Source organism: Lolium perenne, chromosome 6, assembly GCF_019359855.2.
Source record: "Lolium perenne isolate Kyuss_39 chromosome 6, Kyuss_2.0, whole genome shotgun sequence".
Classification (NCBI taxonomy): Eukaryota; Viridiplantae; Streptophyta; class Magnoliopsida; order Poales; family Poaceae; genus Lolium; species Lolium perenne.
The window spans coordinates 29,659,387-29,680,690 of NC_067249.2; the positions used below are offsets into that span (position 1 = coordinate 29,659,387).

Consider the following 21,304-nt stretch of genomic DNA (forward strand, 5'->3'; position numbering starts at 1 on the left):
CTATACTCATCATAATATGTATGTGCATGGTCATGCCCTCTTTATTTGTCAATTGCCCAACTGTAATTTATTCACCCAACATGCTGTTTATCTTATGGGAGAGACACCTCTAGTGAACTGTGGACCCCGGTCCAATTCTCTATACTGAAATACAATCTACTGCAATACTTGTTCTACTGTTTTCTGCAAACAATCATCTTCCACACAATACGGTTAATCCTTTGTTACAGCAAGCCGGTGAGATTGACAACCTCACTGTTTCGTTGGGGCAAAGTACTTTGGTTGTGTTGTGCAGGTTCCACGTTGGCGCCGGAATCCCTGGTGTTGCGCCGCACTACATCCCGCCGCCATCAACCTTCAACGTGCTTCTTGACTCCTACTGGTTCGATTAAACCTTGGTTTCTTACTGAGGGAAACTTGCCGCTGTGCACATCACACCTTCCTCTTGGGGTTCCCAACGGACGTGTCAACCACACGCATCAGTCGCAAGTATCATTGGCTGGGGGAGGAAGATCGGTGAAGATAGCTTCAAAATCTATCGGATCATCGTGTTCGTTCTTTGAGCTCATGTACTCGGCAGTATGAAAATCAACATGGGCTGAGGAACCTCTTCCCTCGGAAGTGTCATTTGGTGGATCATGCAAGTTTTCAGAAACTATGGGGATCTGCCGAAGGAAAAAACAAATAAGAACAATAATAGTCGTGTCGACCAAGTGGAACAGGGCAATAAGAGTATGAGAAGGAAAATTTACCTCTGTCAGCGGATGATCGGCATCAAGAGGTGAATAAGAAGATATCAACGGGATCGAGTCCTCCTGACTAAAGAGAGTGAGGCGTCGAACTTCGTCAAGCAGCTCCTTTTATGATAGCTCAGCAATGTTTATCCTGGTCTCATCCTTCGGACCCGAATACAACCACATCGGACGAACCCTGGCCATGACTGGCTGGACTCGACGTTTCAAGAACACCGCAGCCACCTCTGTGACGATCATGGTTTGGCCATCGGTTTCTTTGATCCGAAGAAATTTGACAAATAACTCATCGGCTGCTGTCCTTTCGTCGGGAGAGAGGATGTTCTTCCAAGAATGCTTAGGTTTGGCTTCAAGGACGTCGGCAAAGCAAGGAAGCTGGGACTCGGTTGTTGAGGAATCCTTAACATAAAACCATTTCAGTCTCCATCCTTGCACGGATTCTCTCATTGGAAAACTGAAATAATTGACCTCTTAACGGACAACAAACCCCACCCCCCCCCCGATGACGAAGGGTCCATTGCTACTGATGTATCTCTTTACGAAGAAGATTTTCTTCCACAACCCAAAGTGAGGCTCGATGCCCAAGAACGCCTCGCAAAGGGTGATGAACACAACAACGTGAAGGATGGAGTTGGGGTTAAGTTGCCACAGTTGGATTTCGTAAGTCCGCAGAAGGCGATGAAGGAACTCGTGAACAGGAAGCGAGAGACCCCGATACAAGAACGACAAGAACATCACGGTAAAACCAGCATGAGGATTGGGCCAAGAGATCACACCTCGGAGAATCACATTCCCCTCGTCGGAGGAGATTAGACCAAGGCTTCGGGCCCTCTTCTCATCACGCTTCGTGATGGAGGACGCTAGCCAATCTCCGGGCTTGGTCACGACTGCCGAGCTTGGCGGTGCTGGCGGCGCCGGAGTTGGGGGAGGAGCATCTGGAGCGCTCCTCTTCGGAGGATTCGAGGAGGCCTTGGCGGCGGCGCCACCACTCGTGGAACTGGCGGCGGTAGCGAGGTTCTTCTTCTTCACCATCGCGGGATCTGGAGAAGATCTAAGAAATGGTGGTGGCGGCGCAGCGGTTATGAAAGAGGAAGGTGGAAGAAGAACATGAGGATGCTACGATGATATGAGAGAATGCTCAGGATTTTGTTCTGAGAGATTTTAAGTAGGGGAGAACTTGAGGATTGCGTGGGCACGTGTCGTTGCTTCCAGTTCATTAAGAGGAACCTCTCTCCATCGTTGAATCGCAGAAATCGAGGAGGCGCCTTGGTAACCGTACGAGAAAGAAGGATATTACTTAAAAATAGAGCCAGACAAAGGTAGGATGGGCCCAACGGGTCGCGTCTTGTCAGTCAAAATCAAAGTGTCAATAACGTCATCAGTGATGTCGTGAAGATCGCTCGAAGCATTCAAAGAAATATAAAAGATGTTGGATGGTGTACTTGAGTCTACATACGGATTGCGAGCATCCGCACCTAGACTCGGGGGCTACTCCCATCGGGAGCGCTGGTCGCGCACCCGATAACCTGAGGACTCGAAGATATTCCTGTGAAGAAACGTTTGAAGAAAAGGACGGAATGCTCAGCTCGAGTCTGCACCCGGTTGCAAGCGCATGTGCTCAGACTCGGGGGCTACTCCCATCGGGAGCGCTGGACGCGCACCCGATAAAACTTTTTTGCACTCCAGGCTCATGCCCGAGGACTTGATTCTGCGTAGGGTGACGTTGTTTTGCCATCGGCAGTTAACCAGCAAAAGTTGGGCACGTTACTCATTATCCCTTACGCGTTGAAAGCTTATTGAAGAATACAAGCCTTGGTACAAATGTATCGGATGACCCATGAAGACTTGCAGAAAAACTTCGGCAGAGTAAAACGTTCGAGTGGTACAACTTGAGTCTACGCACGGATTGCAAGCATCCGTACCTAGACTCGGGGGCTACTCCCATCGGGAGCGCTGGAAGCGCACCCGATAGAAGAAGATGATGATGATACAAAATGAACAAGAACAATCAAGGAGAAGAACATTAGGTGAAGGCATGCTTTAGTCTCTACCCGAACTATCTTCGGCTAGACACTCGGGGGCTACTGATGTGGGCATTACCCTTCGGGTAACCGACATTTCCCTATCCTGTACAATCTAACTGGAGGCCCATGAAGATGCTCGATAGCAAGACGGGCCACTTGGACGGTGCAATAGAAGATTCTTTGAAGGACAAGACAAAGGAGGAGCCGAACAAGGAAAGTTTAGAGCTAGGACTACTGTAAACCTAGTCGTACCCGGTTGGATCTCTTGAGACCTGGCCTCCTATATAAAGGTCAGGAGAGGTGCTGCCGAGGGACACGATCAATCATAGCAATCTTAGCCACCAGAAGTCTAGAGCTAGGTCGCCATAGCACTTAGCCTCTCGACGAGAACACAGCCGAAACCTTCGGCACCCCATTGTAACCCAATATTCTCATAATCAAGATCAGACAGGCAGGACGTAAGGGTTTTACCTCATCGAGGGCCCTGAACCTGGGTAAATCGCTCTCCCCGCTTGTCTGAGAACCGATGTCTCATGTCAGCCTACAGGATTCCATCAACCCTAAGCCCCAATCGGAGGGCATTGCCGAGGAGTACCCTCGACAACTGGGGTCCACGGTTCACTAGAGGCGTCTCTCCATAAAGATAAATAACATGCTGGGTGAATAAATTACAGCTCGGCAATAGACAGAATAAAGACCATACATGACAAGATGATAACTATGAGATTTATTTGGGCATTACAGCACAATACATAGACCATAACCCAACTGCGTCTATGACTAATAATCCACCTTCCAGTTAGCATCTACACCCCTTTCAATATTAAGTTGCAAGCAACAGATTATCTCATTAAGCAAATTGTGTAAAGTAAACAATAAACTTATCCTTAGACAAAGCATCGGTTTTTTCTCCCTAGTAGCAACAACACATCTACAACCTTAGAAGTTATTGTCACTCTTCTAGATTACAAGAGGAATGGACCCACTATCGAGCATAAATACTCCCTCTTGGAGTTACAAGCATATACTTGGCCAGATTATCTACTAGCAACGGAGAGCATGCAAGATCACAAATAACATATGACAAGTATATAATCGATCTCAACCATAGTGTTCAATATTCATCAGATCCCAGCAAACACAACATGTAGCATCACATAAAGATGATTTTGATCATGATAGGTAGCTCACAAGATCTAACATTAAACATAAATTGGAGAAAACAACCATCTAGCTACTGCTATGGACCAGTAGTCCAGAGATGAACTACTCACGCATCACTTCGGAGGCGGTCATGGTGATGTAGAGGCCTCCGATGATGATCTCCCTCTCCGGCAGGGTGCCGGGAAGAGCTTCAGAACCCTCCCGAGCTAGGGTCGGCGATGACAGCCGCGACAGAACTTTTCGTGGATGGAGGCTCAGGTATTTAGGTTTTTCTCGAATAGGTGAATAAATTATGCGGAAGAGCGAGGTCGGAGGGTACCCGAGGGGCCCACACCACCCCTAGGCGCGGCCAGGGGCTGGGCCGCGCCTAGGCTAGGTGTAGCCACCTCGTGGTGCCCCTTCGTCTCTCCTCTGGACTCTGTCTTCGTTACAGTAAAATAGGAACTTCGGCTTTTGTTTCGCCCAATTTCGAGAATATTTCCTGTACAACTTTTCTGAAATACAAAACAGCTGAAAACAAAGAACTGGCACTGTGCCATCTTGTCAATAGGTTAATTCCGGAAAATGTATAAAAGTGCAACGAAGTGTAAACAAAACATATATAAATTGATGTAAAACAAACATGGAGCATCAAAAATTATAGATACGTTTGCAACGTATCAGCCTCTTTTGGGCATCGTTGCTCCCATCGTATCATCCAAGTGCCCAGGGTCTTTGTTTCGATGAAAACTTATGTGATATTTTCCTCGGTCGGTTTGAAGTCCAGAGGGTGTCTGAAACACTAAAATACGAAAAAGACGTTTATCTCCTAGAAATTAAATACCACAACAAGAAACTTTATAGGAAAGTCCCATAAATCATGTAATAATGCAAAAATAATGTAAGAAAAATGCAAATAATAGTTAAAACAAGTCATATATGTTGCTATTATGATGATGCAAAATGGACGTATCCGTTGGTAACTGCGGCGGAGCTCCTCCATGTATGCCTCCCCTACTTGCTCCGCTTCGAGCCACTCGTGAGCCTCCTTATCCCTCAGCGCTTCGTGAGAAGGGACCACATGATGGGGGACATGATCCAAGTCGGCATGCCACCATCAAACTTGGGGAAGTTGAACTCGAGCAGTTCAACTCGTGGAGGCAAAAAATTCAATGTCGTAGGCCCACACCGCCTACGTCGTTGACTGGTAGGAACCTAGTCAATACTTCATGTCGGTGTTCCGGTCGTGGATCTCGGCCACCCAAGTGCCCCACGGCCGCTGGCTCACACCTTGGTACCTCACCTGTAGCGGTGACGGCGGGAGGCAGGCCATTGAATCAGGGTGGCATCCGACCTCGATTTGCGCCGTAGATGGGTAGCAGGGACCGACAATGGACGGATCTGGCCATATCCAACGGTGAGGGAGGTCGAGATTGGTCGGCACCGAAGCAGAAGGTGGGCAGTGGGGAGAGGTGGGGATATTTTTACTGCTCGGTGTGGACAACGAGTAAAAATATGAGCCAAGACGGCCAACGATGCTCCTCTAAATCCGGTACGGGCTAGCTTAAGTGTTGTTTAAATGTGAAAATCAGGATTTTATCTTCTCTATCTAATCGTTTTTAGTACATTTTTAGAACAAATAATCATTTATAGTACTCTATACTCTACTTCGGCTAGAGATAGTATTTTTTTAACTGAGAGATACTCAAAGTAAAACACAAGGGGTGTGTTTGGTAGCCTGGCCTGGCCTTGGCTCGCATCGGCCCAACAGTTTTTGGCCCGTTTGATTGCCCTGGGCTGAGTGGCGTTGTTGCACGAACCGATTCTCAAAGCACCCTCAGGCCAGGCCTTGGAGGAACGCCCGGTTAGATAGTTTCCAGCGGTGCGGGCAAATCTCGAACGCGGTTGATGCAAAAGAGAATCTTCGGCGCACGCGCGGAGACGAGGATGGAGATGGCGGGAGCTGTGGCGCGCATCAGCGAAAAGCGAAAAGCGAAAAGGGGGCGCGAAGGATTCTGTCACCTCCCACCGCGCCCCATCGCCTATTTCTACCCCCTCCTCCATTGTCCTTCCAAATTTCGAGCTCCTCCTCCCGTTGGCAAGCAGGTAAGAGGCACACGCATCTCCGGCCGGCGACGATTGCATCTGGGCGACTTCATCTTCTTCCTGGTGCAGCACTTCTTCACCTCTGGCAATGACTGTAAGGATTCCCTTATCTGGTACCTCAGTTATGTTTAGATCTAGGTTAGGAGTTGTCATATCTTGGCTAGGGATTAGTCTTGTAGCAGGGGTTAGTTTGGATTGTGTTGAGCTATCATGATCTTGCTAGGGTTCCACATTTCCGGTTGCTTGTTTGTCCCAAATGTGCTGACCTACCATGATATTGCTAGGGGTTTGTGTTGTTCACAGTTGCAAATTAATTGCTTCTCTGATTTAGGATGATGTTGGTATGGTATGTGTTGTCCACTGTAGGAATATCTTTGTTCCCAAGTAGATTCACGTTATATGTACTACGATGTGTGTAGGACTACTACTGTGATGACTTTAGCTAGGCGCTTGTCTACGTTGGGGACTCTTAGATCCCTTTGCAAGTACCCGATTCACAACCCCACATTGATTCGAAGGTGGCTGTCACTCCTCTGCCGGCCGTCAATGGGCATGTGGCTGACCTGGTGGCTCAGGTAGCGACAGACGTCGCGGCTAGATTGGCCGCCACAAAGAAGAACAAGAACCGTAGGGAAGCGTACTGGCACCATGAAATGGCTGCTATTCATGTCCAGCTTCGTCTTGGAGAAGATGTGCGGCTTGATTAAGACCGAAGTGAGAACTAACAAAGGATTCAAGGAAGTCCATCTGACTGCTGTGGCGAAGGGCATGTATGAACACTGTGGTGTCTCCGCATGCTCCACTCAGGTGTACAACCAGCTGAGGAAGTGGAGGCAGAGGTGGATCACCATTAGCAGGCTCCGCAATCTAAGCGGGGCTCAGTGGTGCGAGGATACCAAATGCATCATCCTCAAGGGTGAGCACTACTGCGGGCACGTCGCGGTGATCATGCTCAGTCCACCTCACTAACTCTTTTGATCAGCGACGAGTACAACTAACATCATTGCCCCTTCGTATCGTAAGATCATCCAAAGGACACAGAGTACCTGAATGTGCCCATTGCCAACTACGACGAGATGCATACAATATTCTCTTTCGGCCTCGTCACCAGCAAGTACGCCATGGGATCTAGTGAGCCCCTAGGCTCGGCTGCAGCAAATCCTTCACCGAGGATGCTGAAACCTAGGAGTCCGACACGGTCAACCTCGATGGGCCAACTGAGAAGGCTACCGACGCGCCTGAGAAGGCAACCGCCGGTGATGTCTACGCATGCTTCTATTCTTGTAGACAGTGTTGGGCCTCTAAGTGCAGAGGTTTGTAGAACATCAGCAAGTTTCCATCAAGTAGATCACCCAAGGTTTATCGAACTCAGGGAGGTAGAGGTCAAAGATATCCCTCTCAAGCAACCCTGCAATTACGATACAAGAAGTCTCTTATGTCCTCAACACACCCAATACACTTGTCAGGTGTATAGGTGCACTAGTTCGGCGAAGAGATAGTGAAATACAGGTAATATGGATAATTATGAGTAGTAATTGCAATCTAAAATAAAAAAAAGGCAGCAAGCAAACATGTAGCATAACTGGTTGTAAACGGTATTTCAATGCTTGGAAACAAGGCCTAGGGATCATACTTTCACTAGTAGACACTCTCAACAATGATACTATAATTGAATACATAGATATTATCACTTCACTATGCTACTCTGAACCACTCTCCGGTTTGATAATAAACACAAAAGTCACCGCGTAGGTCTGCATAAGCATTCCTTAAAGTTTGCATTCCCAATCTATGGACACCCCACGCTGTCACTTTGAGCATACAAAGATGGTACTAACTAGTCACCACAATTCATAAATATTTCTATAAATTAAGCATAAGAAACAAATACGGTGTGCACACTGTCACCTTCACACCGTTGGACAAGGTGTCCCCGGAGATCACATAATAAAACCACTTGAGTAGCACAATGGTTGAAGAATAACATCTACTTATTCAACTAGATTACAATGCTCATGATCACATAAAGATCATACATGGAGATATAGATAGACCACATAGCTACCGGTAAAGCCCTCAACCTCGGGGAAGAACTACTCACTCATCATCATGGAAGTCAAAAACAGTGATGGAGATGGCGGTGGAGTTGATGGAGATGGCTCTGGGGGCAATTCCCTGTCCCGGCAGGGTGCCGGAACAGAGACTTCTACCCCCCGAATCTTGTCTGCAACGGCGGCGGAGCTACAGAACTTTTCGTGGGCGGATGCTTATTGATTTAGGGTTTTTGCGCCGCGAGGCATTTATAAGCGGAAGGGCGAGGTTGGTGGAGGCCAGGTGGCCACACACCACCCCTAGGTGCAGGCCAGGGCCAGGCCGCGCCTAGGCATGGTCTGGCCACCCTGCTGCCTTTCTTCGACCCCCCTTCGGACTTCGTCTTCGTTAAAGTAAAATATTGACTTCGACTTTTGTTTCGTTCAATTCCGAGAATATTTTTTGCACAACTTTTCTGAAATACGAAACATCAGGAAACATGGAACTGGCACCGTGGCATCTTGTTAACAGGTTAGTGCCGGTAAATGTATAAAAGTGCAACGAAGCATGAACAAAACATATATAAATTGGTGTAAAACAAGCATGAATCATCAAAAATTATAGATACGTTTGCAACGTATCAGCCGACAAGAGGAAGAGAGGCGCCTTCGCCGATGACGAGCTGGTGGCCTTCACCAACATGACTGTTGTTGTGAAGGACGTCACACAGGAGGCTATCGGGGACAACAAGCCCACAGACATGCACCCTGACCTCCACAATGCGGTCATGGACATGCTTGGCTTCGCCGAGGATGATCTCATAGCGGCGCAGAGCCACCTCGTCGACCACAAGGCCCAGGGTTGCAGCTTTGTGGTCATGATCGAGTCACACCGCATCCTCTGGCTAAAGAACTACCTTGCCAAGTACCACTCAAGGTGTAGTGGTGCCCTTGAGGGGGTGGTTTAGGGGATGCATGCATGGAGGTGATGACTTGATGATGATGATGATGCTGATGTACATTTTGGCAGTATCTAGGGTTGAAAGACATTTGATGGCTCCCTTTTGTAACTATGATGAGGTGGTATATACTAACCCCTCAGGTGATGGTGAACTTGCGGTGTTAGGATGACACCCACTTTTGTTGTGGTGGTAGGATGACACCATATTAGTGTAGGATGAACTTGTGATCCACTTTTGGAATGATCATGCATGCCCCTGTTAGTTTATCATTTGCTGTCAACACTTGTGTAGTTCTGTTGCTCTGTTATGAATTAGTTCATGGTTGTGATCGAAACCTGTTCTGTTTATGCCGTGCTAGTGGTATGTGGTGTTCCACGAACGGGTTCGAGGAATCTACAGCTACCGGGGGTATGAAACATTGGAGGAGGCACAACAAGAGTACCTCACCTTCATGGAAGGTGAGTTCCTGGCAGATCAGGCCATCGATGAGCTAGTGCCATTAGCACAGCTACCGTCGGAGGAAGTGCGTGCTCTACAAGGAGCACCACGGAAGGTACGTCCGACTCGGGTCAAAGATTACATCATCGCCTTCCTCATCGTGGTGATCATGAGGATCTTGTTCTTCTGAATGGTGTCTGATCGTATGTAACAATGCCATGGCATGTTATTCTCACCCTATTTGAATTGTGATAAGGACATGGAACTGTGATTTTAGTAACCAAACAGTTGATTCATGTTTCATGGGTGCAAGTTGGGCTGAAAACGGGCAACCAAACACTGGGGCCTGGGTTCTCTCCGGTGCAGAAAAGGCCGCCCAGACTACCAAACGATCCACGTTTCATGGCCCATGGGCCGTTCGCTGACGTCACTCAGAAAAGAATTGGTCACCACATACGTGACGTCAGTGCTGACGTCACTGTGATTGATAACGTCACTGCTGACGCCGCCACTCCTGTAGGTGAAGTTGACTTTAAAAAGAGGTTTTGGGGGACGCTAGATTGGTTTCAAAAAAGTTAGGGCAACCCACCTCATCGGCTCATCGCCCGTTACTCTCTTTTGCGTGGAGGCGCGGCCGCAGCCAGAGACTTGTGATTGAAATTCTAGGCTTCTCCCCCTTCCGTCCAGCGGTTTTGTGCAATTCTCCGATGGAAATTCCGGCCCCGTCCTCCCTGGAGGCGAGCGGCGGCGGCGGCGAAGAGAGCGCCGCTCCGACGAGGAACGGCGTCTCCGGCCAGACGGGGGATGCCCTGGAGGGCGAGGGCGACGGCGACAAAGGCGTCGAGAGCGTCGCCATGGAGAGCGACGGCGCCGACCCCGGCGCCGCGGCGCCGCAGATCCACGAGCCTAGGCCAGATCGGAAGACCTGCCACCAGGTGAGCGAGCCACCGTCGCCCGTCTCCCACCCCCTTTCGCAACCGGCGGCTCCTCGTGGCTTTGATTTCGTTCTAACCCTCCGATGCTTGTCGCAGTGCCGCCAGGGCAAATCTTACTTCGGGGCAGCGTGCAAGGTCGAGAAAAAATATGGGCTGTGCAAGCTCAGGTACTGCCGGAAATGCTTGATTAACAGGTACACTAGTTTCCGCTCCATGATCTGTCTTGGTTTCAGGGCTTGTTTGAAGCTGTCCGGTTCTTGTTTCTTGATGGTCCATTTCTCTCTGTAGGTATGGCGAGAGTGAAGATGCGGTGGAGCTGGACGATTCCTGGGCCTGCCCCAAGTGCAGGGGGGAATGCAACTGCAGTAATTGCAGGTAAGACTTGCGAAGCTGCTGCAGTAATTGCAGTAATCTTCATGGAGATTTCATACTATGGTTTTGATTGGTAGGAAAATGAGCGGGAAGACACCGACGGGGATACTGTCCCATGCCGCCAGGGCGGTAGGGTGCTCTTCCGTCCATGACTTGCTAAACAAAGGGGACGACGAGGTGGCTGCTGCGCAGAAGCTGGTAACCCCGCTGACGGCTAATCGCACCTCAAAGGTACTAGTTCTCTAGTCATAGTGACAGCCAGCAACTATTCATTATTGTTCATCAGCTTCCCTGATCCACTGTTATGAACAAGCAGAAGAAGCGAAACAGGGATGTTGCGACAGATGATGCTACTGGTACCAATGGATTACTGGCTGAAGGGGATGATCAGAATGCAGTTTCTTCTGTTCCTACCAAGAAGAAGAAGAAGGTTAAATGCACAGTAGATAACCGTCCTGCTGATGACAAGTCCCTGCAGGGAACTGAGAGCCTTTGCGCTGTTGAGGAGGAAATTGTGTTACCCAGGGGCACTCCTATCACTAACGTTGCGGGTGCAGACCTGGAGGAGGAAGATGTTGGGCCTGCACTTCAGTTTTATGAGTTTTGCCGCTCATTTGCTGAGGTAGTTATGGAAAATGAATAATTCAGTTTTATTTCTGACTTTCCTTATAATAATATCTTGCTAGCATCTACTAGATAGTAAAAGATTAGATTTGCGTTTATATGTCTAGCAACTTGACCAGCAACATGGCATGTCATGGCACAAAATATAGGAGATAAATATGTGAAATCTATAAATGCGCTCACCCATCCTAAGAGTAAAATATCTTGCATGGTACCAAGAAATCAATAGGTGAAGGAAAACTAGTCCGATATTTCGATTTGTGTCCATGCTTTTAAGTATATTATATCATCTCAATTATGATCTGTTTTGATATGGCAAATACTAATTGAGTTTCTATTCTGTGCTTTTAAGTAAAATATCTTGCATGGTACCAAGAAATCAATAGGTGAAGGAAAACTAGTCCGATATTTCGATTTGTGTCCATGCTTTTAAGTATATTATATCATCTCAATTATGATCTGTTTTGATATGGCAAATACTAATTGAGTTTCTATTCTGTGGAACAAGCTAACCCTATCATCGTTCATTTAGAAATCGTCACCTACGTCTAACTTGATGCATAGCATAATCAATCCATCTTATCTGTTAGCCGGAAAGTTGCATGTTATCATATGTTACTTCTAGTTTTGCTGATATGCATGTGTAAAAGTGGGGTAAAATCTTTCAGCCATTGATTTCTTGGTTACGTAGCTAGCACTTCAAGCACCATGACAGTTTTGTTTTACCAATATTTAACTAAAACAGTTCTCAAGTGATAGAAATATCTTTTGAAGGTTTAAGAAAATATTTCTAACAAGTAGGATGCAATAACAAATCAACATTTTGAAAATATTTAAGTATAAAGTTATACTTTTTTGCATTACAAGTTACACATGAAAGATATTCTTTACGCAGGAAACAAGAAAATGTGTATTTAATATACGTACTGCATTTTGTGCAATGCCTCGATTACTTAGGTTTCAAAATATAAACATCATTGTCCTGATAGGATCAGTAACCACACGAAGTAATGTTTTCTTGCTTAAATCATTTCATGGTATCTTTACCAAGGACCAAACTTCTAATATCATATGCCATAACCCCCTAAGGTTTAAAACCAGGTAGGCGGCCTCTTAACCTTCACATAACCATTTAAATACACTCCCAGTGTGGCGTTGTGGTATTGGATACATAGTTCACTAATCACTATTTGTCTTGTTGCCATGTTGGCAACGAATTCGTGCATGCAATGCAACCCTCCAAAACAACCCAAGGTTTTCTTTGATGCAAAGGTTATGGACTGATTACCTGGTTTGAACCTCAGGTGGTTATGTTTCCATGCCTGGGGATCAAGTTAACATTTCATTATATATGTCAAATAGATTATGTTTCTTTGAAGAGAACTTTTTTTTAAAGTAAATCTCTCATAAGTTATTGTTCCCATCGTTTAACATGTTATTATCTAATGTACATGGCATAACGTAACACATGAATTTATGCAGTTTTTCCATCTAAGGAAGGGGGAACCAGAAAAAATTCTTCAAGAAATCTCCGGAGGCCGTGAACTTCGAGTGGTGGCCTCACTTATTGCTGAGCTTCACATAAAGCTGTTTTCTATTATCAAACAAGACAGAGGGGAGAAGTAAATACGTTTGACATCAATATTATTTCATAGGTTTGTTCACATGTAGCTAGTGTGGATGACTAAATGAGCTTTTTTTTTCTTGTTAGGCCTCCGAAGTATTCAAGAGATGGAGATCAATGGATAATTGATATTGGCAAATATATTAGTGGGTCAACCTTTATCTCAAAGGAGTTGCCTCTTGACTGTTTGAATCAGGGAGTATCAGGATATAAGATTTTGAGCCCTTCTTATAAGCTACATGTGCTGAATTTTTTGTGTGATGAGACTCTTTCTTGCGCGTAAGTACTGCTATCCATATTGGAACAGATCACTCCCATACGCAACCTTTATATTTAATTGTCTTGTAAACTTGTTCAGAAAGTTGAGAAACTGGATTGACAAAAAAAACGAAAAGGCATCTGAGAGAAAGAGTGTTGCCAAGGAAAAAATCCGTGCTGCAAATGAGAAGGTATTAAGATTGGCAAAGCTTTTCCTTTTTGTCTAGTCTCGTTTAATTTTACAACTGTCAACAATTCTCTCTCGTTTCATAGGAAAGGGAGCTAAAAGGAAGACAGAGTGACATGGCTAAAGATGCGCTTTTCATGGAAGGAGAAACTACTACCATCATGGAGACTAATAATCTCATTTCTGAAGTAAAGGAGGCAAATGAAGTCAAAAGAGCAGCTACAAATGGTATGAACAGCTTGATATATTTACATGTTTGTGCATCACATTTGGTTTAGCTTTCAACACCTTTTCAATCTTGAACCCTAATTTGTATTCATAAAATATTGTCGGTTCATTTATGTTGTTGGTATATGCGTATTCAAATAACAGAGAAACTTGATATTAGTATAACGATGCGGATAACATAATATACTAAGTATATTATTAATGAAATATAAAGCAGTACAACACTATTTGAATATGTTTGTTTGTTTTCATGGATGCTACATTAACTGTATAAAGCGCCTTTTATATACCTTGGGTGCCAACCAAATACAGAAAATGTGACCATGACTCACAATAACTCAAATAAAGAAGTATACTTTTAAATTTCCACTCATTTTAGTTAGCGCATGCACTGGTCGAGCCATTTCGTGAGCTTCTCTCATTTCCCCCTATTTTCTCTTGCTATGAGGCTGTAATGTTCTATATCAATTTGCTGTATGGCCTACCATATTTACTCTTTTGTTATGAAGTGTCCATTACCGAACCCCATTCTCTGTTTTATAGGATAGTACCAGAGAAGCTTCCTGACAACTGGGCAATGTGTGGGAAAAGTAATATTGTATTATTTGTTTTCCTTCTATACTATGAAACAGCATTATTTTCTCGTTTTTAGTGAATCTGGAGTCCACCCTGGTGAACAGAGAAACTCGCCAAATTGTTCAGTCAGAACTTTAATAACTATGGGTACAGTTTGCTAGAATTGCGATAAATTCATCAGAAGATTTTCAAGGAAGCAACATGTTTGAATGCTGATTAAAAAGATATGAAGTTTTTGTTCCTTTCTTTTTTTGCGCCAAAGCTTTGAGTATCATCTACTGAAAGAAAAGAGTTTTGGCACATCACGATTACAAGAGAACCGTCTCACCCGTGCCATACAATAGAATCACTCTCTCGGTAGGATCACAGTCAGGCCTACCCCACCAGCTCTACCTCAGGTCCTAACCTAATCCTGGATGAGCAGGACCGATCTTCTTACTTCTGGAAAACATGCGCTGAATGTGCGGTCTTTTCTTATTGATATGATGTAAAAAAATCCATATTAATTTTTGAAGGGAAGAAGTCTACTCCCTTTCGTTCCAAAATATAGGGCGTCCATTGGAAAATTCTTTCAAATGCAAATTCAGTGGAATAGTTTTGGTGTCACATATTCCACATAATTTGTCTAACTGATGGTCAAAGTTAACCTCAAAATATGTGGGCGCCTTACATTTTGGGACCAAGGGAGTATCTCTTTATATGCAATAATAATTTGAAACGGGGCAAGCATGTTGTATCTTTATTTTGAAACAGTATCTTTATTCTGAAACTTACTTAATCTTACCTTGACAGCGTTTAGTTGTACATAGAGAAGAGTTTGATCCTAAAAGAAAGCATGCTTGATGACTATTAATGCGGTTCTACTGTTTACGAAGTTCAATAATTAACTTTTACTTGAGCTTTTTTATTTCTGTTGATCCCCTTGGTTAGTAAAATAAATGCTTTGGTCCTAGGCTCTTAGCATTTCAAACATAGCACCTTTATTTATAGTAAAGAGTGAAGTTACCATCTGCAACACTGCGGTTATTATATAGTAACTGGGCCTAGTTTGTTGGTGGAGGCGTGAATAGACCCACTACCCAGGTTTTAGTCTCCTTCGATTCAACTCAAATTGGGTGATTTCTTGTGCTTCAAGAAAAGATACATAGTTCAACCTAGCTATTCTTATTTATCTTCTCTTTTTCTCGATTGTGGCAGCATTAGAGGAGGTGGGAGGTGTTCAGTGGACCAAACCTGTCATGGTAGATAAAGGGGTAGCATATTGGAAGCTGGATGGGTATTGTGATAATGCAACAATAATGCGTCAAGGTTTGTTTGACATTATCATAAATATTTAGTCACTTGCATTTTAAAACTATTAACTATTGATATCACATTTGTCTCAGAGCTCGATAGTGAAAACATGATGGGGAACAAAGACAAATGGTTCATGTTCACTGAGGATGAAGAGAAAGTAATTGTAGATCACATGGCTAAAAGGTAAGGTGTTTATGATACCAAATTGATTTATTCAAGGGTTTTCTTTCAATAGTCACTCCTTGATATTTAATCCAGTAGATCTGTTGGTTATGGTCAAATAAATTGAAATCTCAATTCTGGTATTGTGTTCTCATGATTGGGCAACGTGACATTGATGTAACTGAATCATAATCCTATGAAGAATGATCTTGAAAATGTAACACATAGTTCTATCTTATGATGGGCCATTAGGAGATTTTCCTAAAATCAATGTAGTACTCCAGTATCAACTCCAAGTATCAACTCCAGTCTAATTCTAAATCTATGGATAGCAATAGTGTCCCCATTCCCGCTTCCTGTGGGAAATTCCCTAATTAGGGGACAGGAATGGGAAATTTTATATACCCCAAGGAGGACATTTAATAGGTCTCTAGTTTCCGTTTAGGTAATCCTATAGTGGTACCTCACCCGCTAGTTTCCCTTTGCATGACGTTAATGAATATGCCGTACATCATATTGCTATAAATACTTTTAAAAAACATGCTTCCCATTTGAATATCAACAAGAAGATATGACTTAAGCACGGCCCCGATTCCGTGTGACAACTTATTCCTGCAACAGATGCAAATAAACTAGCTTTCATTCTTGGGTATTCGCCTTAGTAGTTCTCCTTTCTGCATGTCATTTCTGCACAACCACAGTCTCATGCCATTGCAATCCACGCTTCCATTACCTGCTGTTCAAGGATGTGGGTTAGATCACCAGGGTTAGGGGTGTTCCACCATCCCCAGGTGGGTAAATAAGATAAAGAAAATCAATGGGTTAAATGGTTGGTGAAGTACTCTGAAAGGATTCCTCCAAGTAAGCATAGATGGAAGTAATACACGTCTGGAGTTCCTAAGTAGATTGTTGATGCTATGATTTCATGAATTGGTATAGAACTCAGCCATATTATGATTATCATCACAAAAGAACTGTTTCTTGTAACACTTAAGCAGTATTCAAGCAATTTCTAGCACTTCAAACCGGATGGAAACTCCATGTCTTCTGGCTGATGACGAATTCAGGCTTCTTTTCACTACATAGAAACCAGATGTGTCGATCTTCTCTGATTTCCATTGGGTTAAGAAATTCCATACTTCATGTTGGGATGACTTTTTTTATTGTTAATCTGAGAAATTATAGCAGCTTAGTAACTTAGCCTTGTTTTCCTCAACCTTTATTTATATAATAGGAAAACAGATCTTGTTGCATAAACTTTTTTCTAATGTGGTATCGTGTTGCAACTGGTTAATACAGGTCCCGGGGTCGGTTCAGAAAACGTACTGGGGTATAATGATCTAACGATCTCAATCTCTGGGTGTTTCAGCTGGTCGAAGGTATTCAATTCAACCTTTCGGTGTGCCTTCTTTTTGTGAATTCAGGGGTGCATCTCATTTCCGTTCAAATGAAAGTGAAATATTTTGTTTAATGCACAAGTGCACAAACACACTAATGGGGTGCATCTAAGTGAGGTGTGAAGTCATATTACCACCATCACCAGTTGCCGTTTGAAGATAGCACAAACCTCCAGTGTTTGTACCAAACTGCCTTAGGCCCCGTTTTGATTGAGTGTAAAGTTTGTGTGCTCCCAGATATTTAGTTCAAGAGTGAACTAAATATTGGTGGACACACAAAAATTACATCCATTCCAAACGGGCCCTTATGGTTGTTTACTTACAGTTAAACCTTCAATGTAATTGAACCACAGACCTGAATGCTGAAATTTGCACGACACTAAATCCTCAACTGTTTGTTTGAACCCCTGCCTCCGTAATATTATACTATTACCTTTGCTAGTATTGCTTCTATGTTACCAAACAATGCTATTTATACGAGCTGTCGCAATACCAAATTATTAGCTTGTAAGTCTGCTCTGTTAGGCCAGTGTTCTGTATTTATCGATGTTCTGTTTTGGCAGGTGGATGGACTATGCTAGCCGAGACCTGAGAGCATCTGTACTGTAAACGGTGGAGGCCATAAAAAACAGAAAACAGTTTTGCTATAGGAAAGTTATACAATTTTACATTACAACTAACAGAAATTGAAGATTCAACTAAAGCATCTGGATCTGGAGCTTACCATGTTGTGTGCAGACAGCAACGCAGGAAGTCTTTGTGGTGTAGTTTGTAACACCTTCTGCTGCTGTTCCCTTAACTGTAATTAAGGAAAAGCCATGGAAGGGCAGCTTTGTACTGAAAGTAACTTTGAAATTATAGTTGGATGTGGTACAGTCGGGTTTCCATGTTGTATACTTAATCGTTCTGTAGCAACAAGATACCCTTGTCTTCCAGTTTCAAACTTTGGAGTTTTAGTCAACTTTTTTTGCCAACTAGAGAAGCAGCATGCATCATATGAAAAAGCATACATGAAGTTTGCATGCTCCTTTTGTGGTTTGACGCCAGTAAGTTTTTTTTTTTTTTGATATTGCGTTGGATTGTGGTGATTTTTTTAGTTGATGTCTATTTTCCCGTTTGGTTCATCAACTTCTTATGTGTTTTGGGTCATTTTTCTATGGTAGCTCAGAAATTAAGGTCAGCAACACAATTTAGCAATCGCAAACAAGCCACGAGCCACATTATTAGTGTTGCCGCTTCCCATCACACTGTTAAAAGTAGGCCTTTGAATTGTTTTGTTAATTAAAACGCTTGCTGAGTTGCTGTTTTTTTTTTTTTTTTTTTGGCAAACTGATGCTTTATTTAACACGCCTGGCAGTGAACTGCCAGCAGCCTCCCAGAGGGATAACTGAGATTACAAAGAGAAGTCCTGCATAAACAAAGCGAAGGAGACAACAGGTTTGATTTACATCTGAACAAACTGCGGGAATCTGAATGATCCCGAAAGGCGCGCTTAGCAAGCGCATGAGCCACCTTGTTCTCGGAGCGAGGAACTTTGATAATTCTTTCAGCAAACTGATTCCTGCGATTGAACACATCAGCAAGGACTGGTCTGATCGACCAGTGGCCTGTAGCTGAGAGTAAATCATTTGCTGAGGCTGCGTCAACAAGCATTTTGTTGTCAGAGAGGAAAGAAACTCCAGTCCATCCCAGCGCATGTACCACCCGAACAGCCAGCAATAAGGCATGTGCTTCTGCCTGTAACACTGAAGAAGCCGTGCAAGAGACGGCCTGGATGAAGATCTTGGCGTTACGATCAGGATTGTGCAAGTACACACCCAGTCCAGCGGTCCTTGTGTCCATTATAGGGTTGAATGCTGCATCACAGTAGGCAATTGGTCCTGCAGGCAAAGAGAAAACATGTTGCGTAGGATGTGGCATGGGAACAGAAGGAACATGTGACTGCTTGCTGACAGCCAATATTTTCTGTTCGTCATTACCTACAGTAAGAAGAGCGTTGGCAGCACAAAGAACCTGTGACAAAGACCATTGTTTTGCATTGAAGAGCAAATCATTTCGGGCTTTCCAAATCATCCACATGATTGTAAACACATATTGTAAAGAAACTACAGCATGTGAACTTGCGAGCAAGAACTGAATGACATTTGAGGGATAACAGCTAGGATCAAAACTATCAGTTCTAAAGCCTAAAGGAGAAGTAAACCACACCGCTCTGCAAAGGAACAGTGAAAAAACAAATGAATATCAGTCTCCGGAAGACCACATCTAGAGCATTCTTTTTTAATATGAGATGAGAAGCGAGAAGCTCTCGAACCTGAAGGCAATGCCCGTCGAATCAGTCTCCAAGCAAAAGTCTTGATCCTTGGAGGAAGTATGGCGTTCTTCCAGGCCTGCATAAGAATCTCTATCTCTATTTGTGTTAAACCTTGTCTGGAGGTCGGTGCAACAATGGATTGTTCCTGCATAAAGGTCTTGTACGCACTCTTTGTTGTGCACTGTCCACTAGGGGTATGCTTCCAACATAGTTCATCATCAAACTCAACGTTAATAATTGGAACCTGCAAAATCTTATCTCTCATATGATTGTCAAAATGCAGAGAAATTTTGGTATTGTCCCAACTCTTAGAATTTTGGTGCCATAGATCACTAATTGTGCTAGGACAGATTGTACCTGGTTGAGAAATCAGATGGTCATAGATCTCCTTCCAGTCCTGACACCATGGAGTTGACCAAATGCTTGAATTACCTCTTGCAATCTGAAGTTGACATGAGCTTTCCATCTGCGGCAGAACACTTAAAACTGAAGACCAAAAGGCGGATTTTGGAAGTGTATGATTAGCTCTCCAAATAGCAGTAGTAGGGAAATATTTTGCTTTGAACACATGAGTCAACAAAGAGTCAGGTTCTTTTAAAATTCTCCAAACCGACATAGCTAACAAAGCCTTATTCATGATGAAAAGGTTTCTAATGCCAAGCCCACCCTCATGTAAAGGTTTGCAAATATCATGCCAAGCTCTTAAGCACAAAGGTTTAGAGCTATTATCATGTTGTATGCCTGTCCACCAAAACTTGCGGACTATAGAAGTAAGCTCCGAGAGTATCTTTTTGCTAAGAAGAATGGATGACATGTAGTACACGGGTATGGAAGCAAAAACAGATTTTATAAGAGTTAGTCTAGCAGCGTGTGAAAGTTTATTTGCTTTGTAACCCGTAAGTTTGGATTTGAACATGTCAACCAAAAAGGCATAAGCAGCCGCTCTATTTCTTCCCGGCAGAATGAGAGGGTGACCAAGATGCACAATAGAAGTATCCATATCAGCAGCAGGAAAGAAACTTTTGATAGCGGCAACATCAAGTGGCACAGTGTGCTTACTAAAGTAAATGGACGATTTTGTCCAGTTCGGCGTCTGGCCCGAGAGACAGCAGAAATGCTCAAGTACCTGAGCGATGTTTTGCGCATCGTTGTTGGAAGTTGAGCCGCACACAATCAGATCATCTGCAAACATCAGCGAGTGTATAGGCGGGCAGCTAGGTCCCAGGCTGATCCCTTCAATATCCGTCAATTCCAGAGCCCGATGCATCGAAAGCGATAACTCATTAACTGCAAGGACAAACAAGTACGACGACAACGGGCAGCCCTGTCGTATACCTCGACTGCTGTGAAAGCGACCAAATGGTTGCCCATTTATTTGAACAGAAAAGGTAGCAGTTGAGATGCATGTACGGATAAGCTTAATGAAATGACTATGCAACCCTTTACGTGCGAGAGCCCTACCAATGAAATCCCACTCAATTCTATCAAAAGCTTTTGCAAGATCAATTTTGAGCATGAAAGCTTTATGCTCCCAAGAAGATAACTGAAAAGAGTGAGTGATTTCCTGGGCTAGTGCAACATTATTGGAAATCCTACGACCACGAACAAAGGCCTGTTGAGTTTCATGAATATAAGTAGGCACTGCCGCGCATGGCGCCCGTATGCTTCTTACCTCATCTCCCTTCTCCAGCTTAAATCCTGTCTTTCTTCCATCGTCTCGCCCAACATGTGAGCAAGGTGGTGACTGGCGAGTACAATCCAGATTGCTCTGGATGCCTTACTGACAGCCGCCGGCAAAACCTCGCTGCTCACAACGTCCTCGTGGGCTCGTGGCCAGAGTACATTACAAGGATCTACCACAATTGCGGCCAAGTCG

At 44.1% G+C, this 21,304-nt stretch overlaps 1 protein-coding gene across 2 annotated transcripts; it reads left to right on the forward strand.

Annotated features, from left to right (window-relative positions):
• Positions 1–10,018: 10,018 nt before the first annotated feature.
• Positions 10,019–18,075, forward strand: LOC127308452 (uncharacterized). 2 transcript variants are annotated; one of them, XM_051339278.2, is made up of 13 exons: positions 10,020–10,390; positions 10,487–10,584; positions 10,679–10,765; positions 10,840–10,993; positions 11,079–11,384; positions 12,869–13,008; positions 13,098–13,289; positions 13,369–13,459; positions 13,542–13,683; positions 15,457–15,567; positions 15,645–15,738; positions 17,017–17,096; positions 17,678–18,075. In XM_051339278.2, exons 1-12 carry the CDS (start codon positions 10,163–10,165, stop codon positions 17,051–17,053), a joined length of 1,680 nt encoding a protein of 559 aa, XP_051195238.1. In that variant the 5' UTR covers positions 10,020–10,162; the 3' UTR covers positions 17,054–17,096; positions 17,678–18,075. The 2 variants fall into 2 exon arrangements, with proteins under 2 accessions (XP_051195239.1, XP_051195238.1); XM_051339279.2 differs by lacking the exons at positions 15,457–15,567; positions 15,645–15,738; positions 17,017–17,096; positions 17,678–18,075 and adding an exon at positions 14,227–15,431 and having other exon boundaries at positions 10,019–10,390.
• Positions 18,076–21,304: the final 3,229 nt, after the last annotated feature.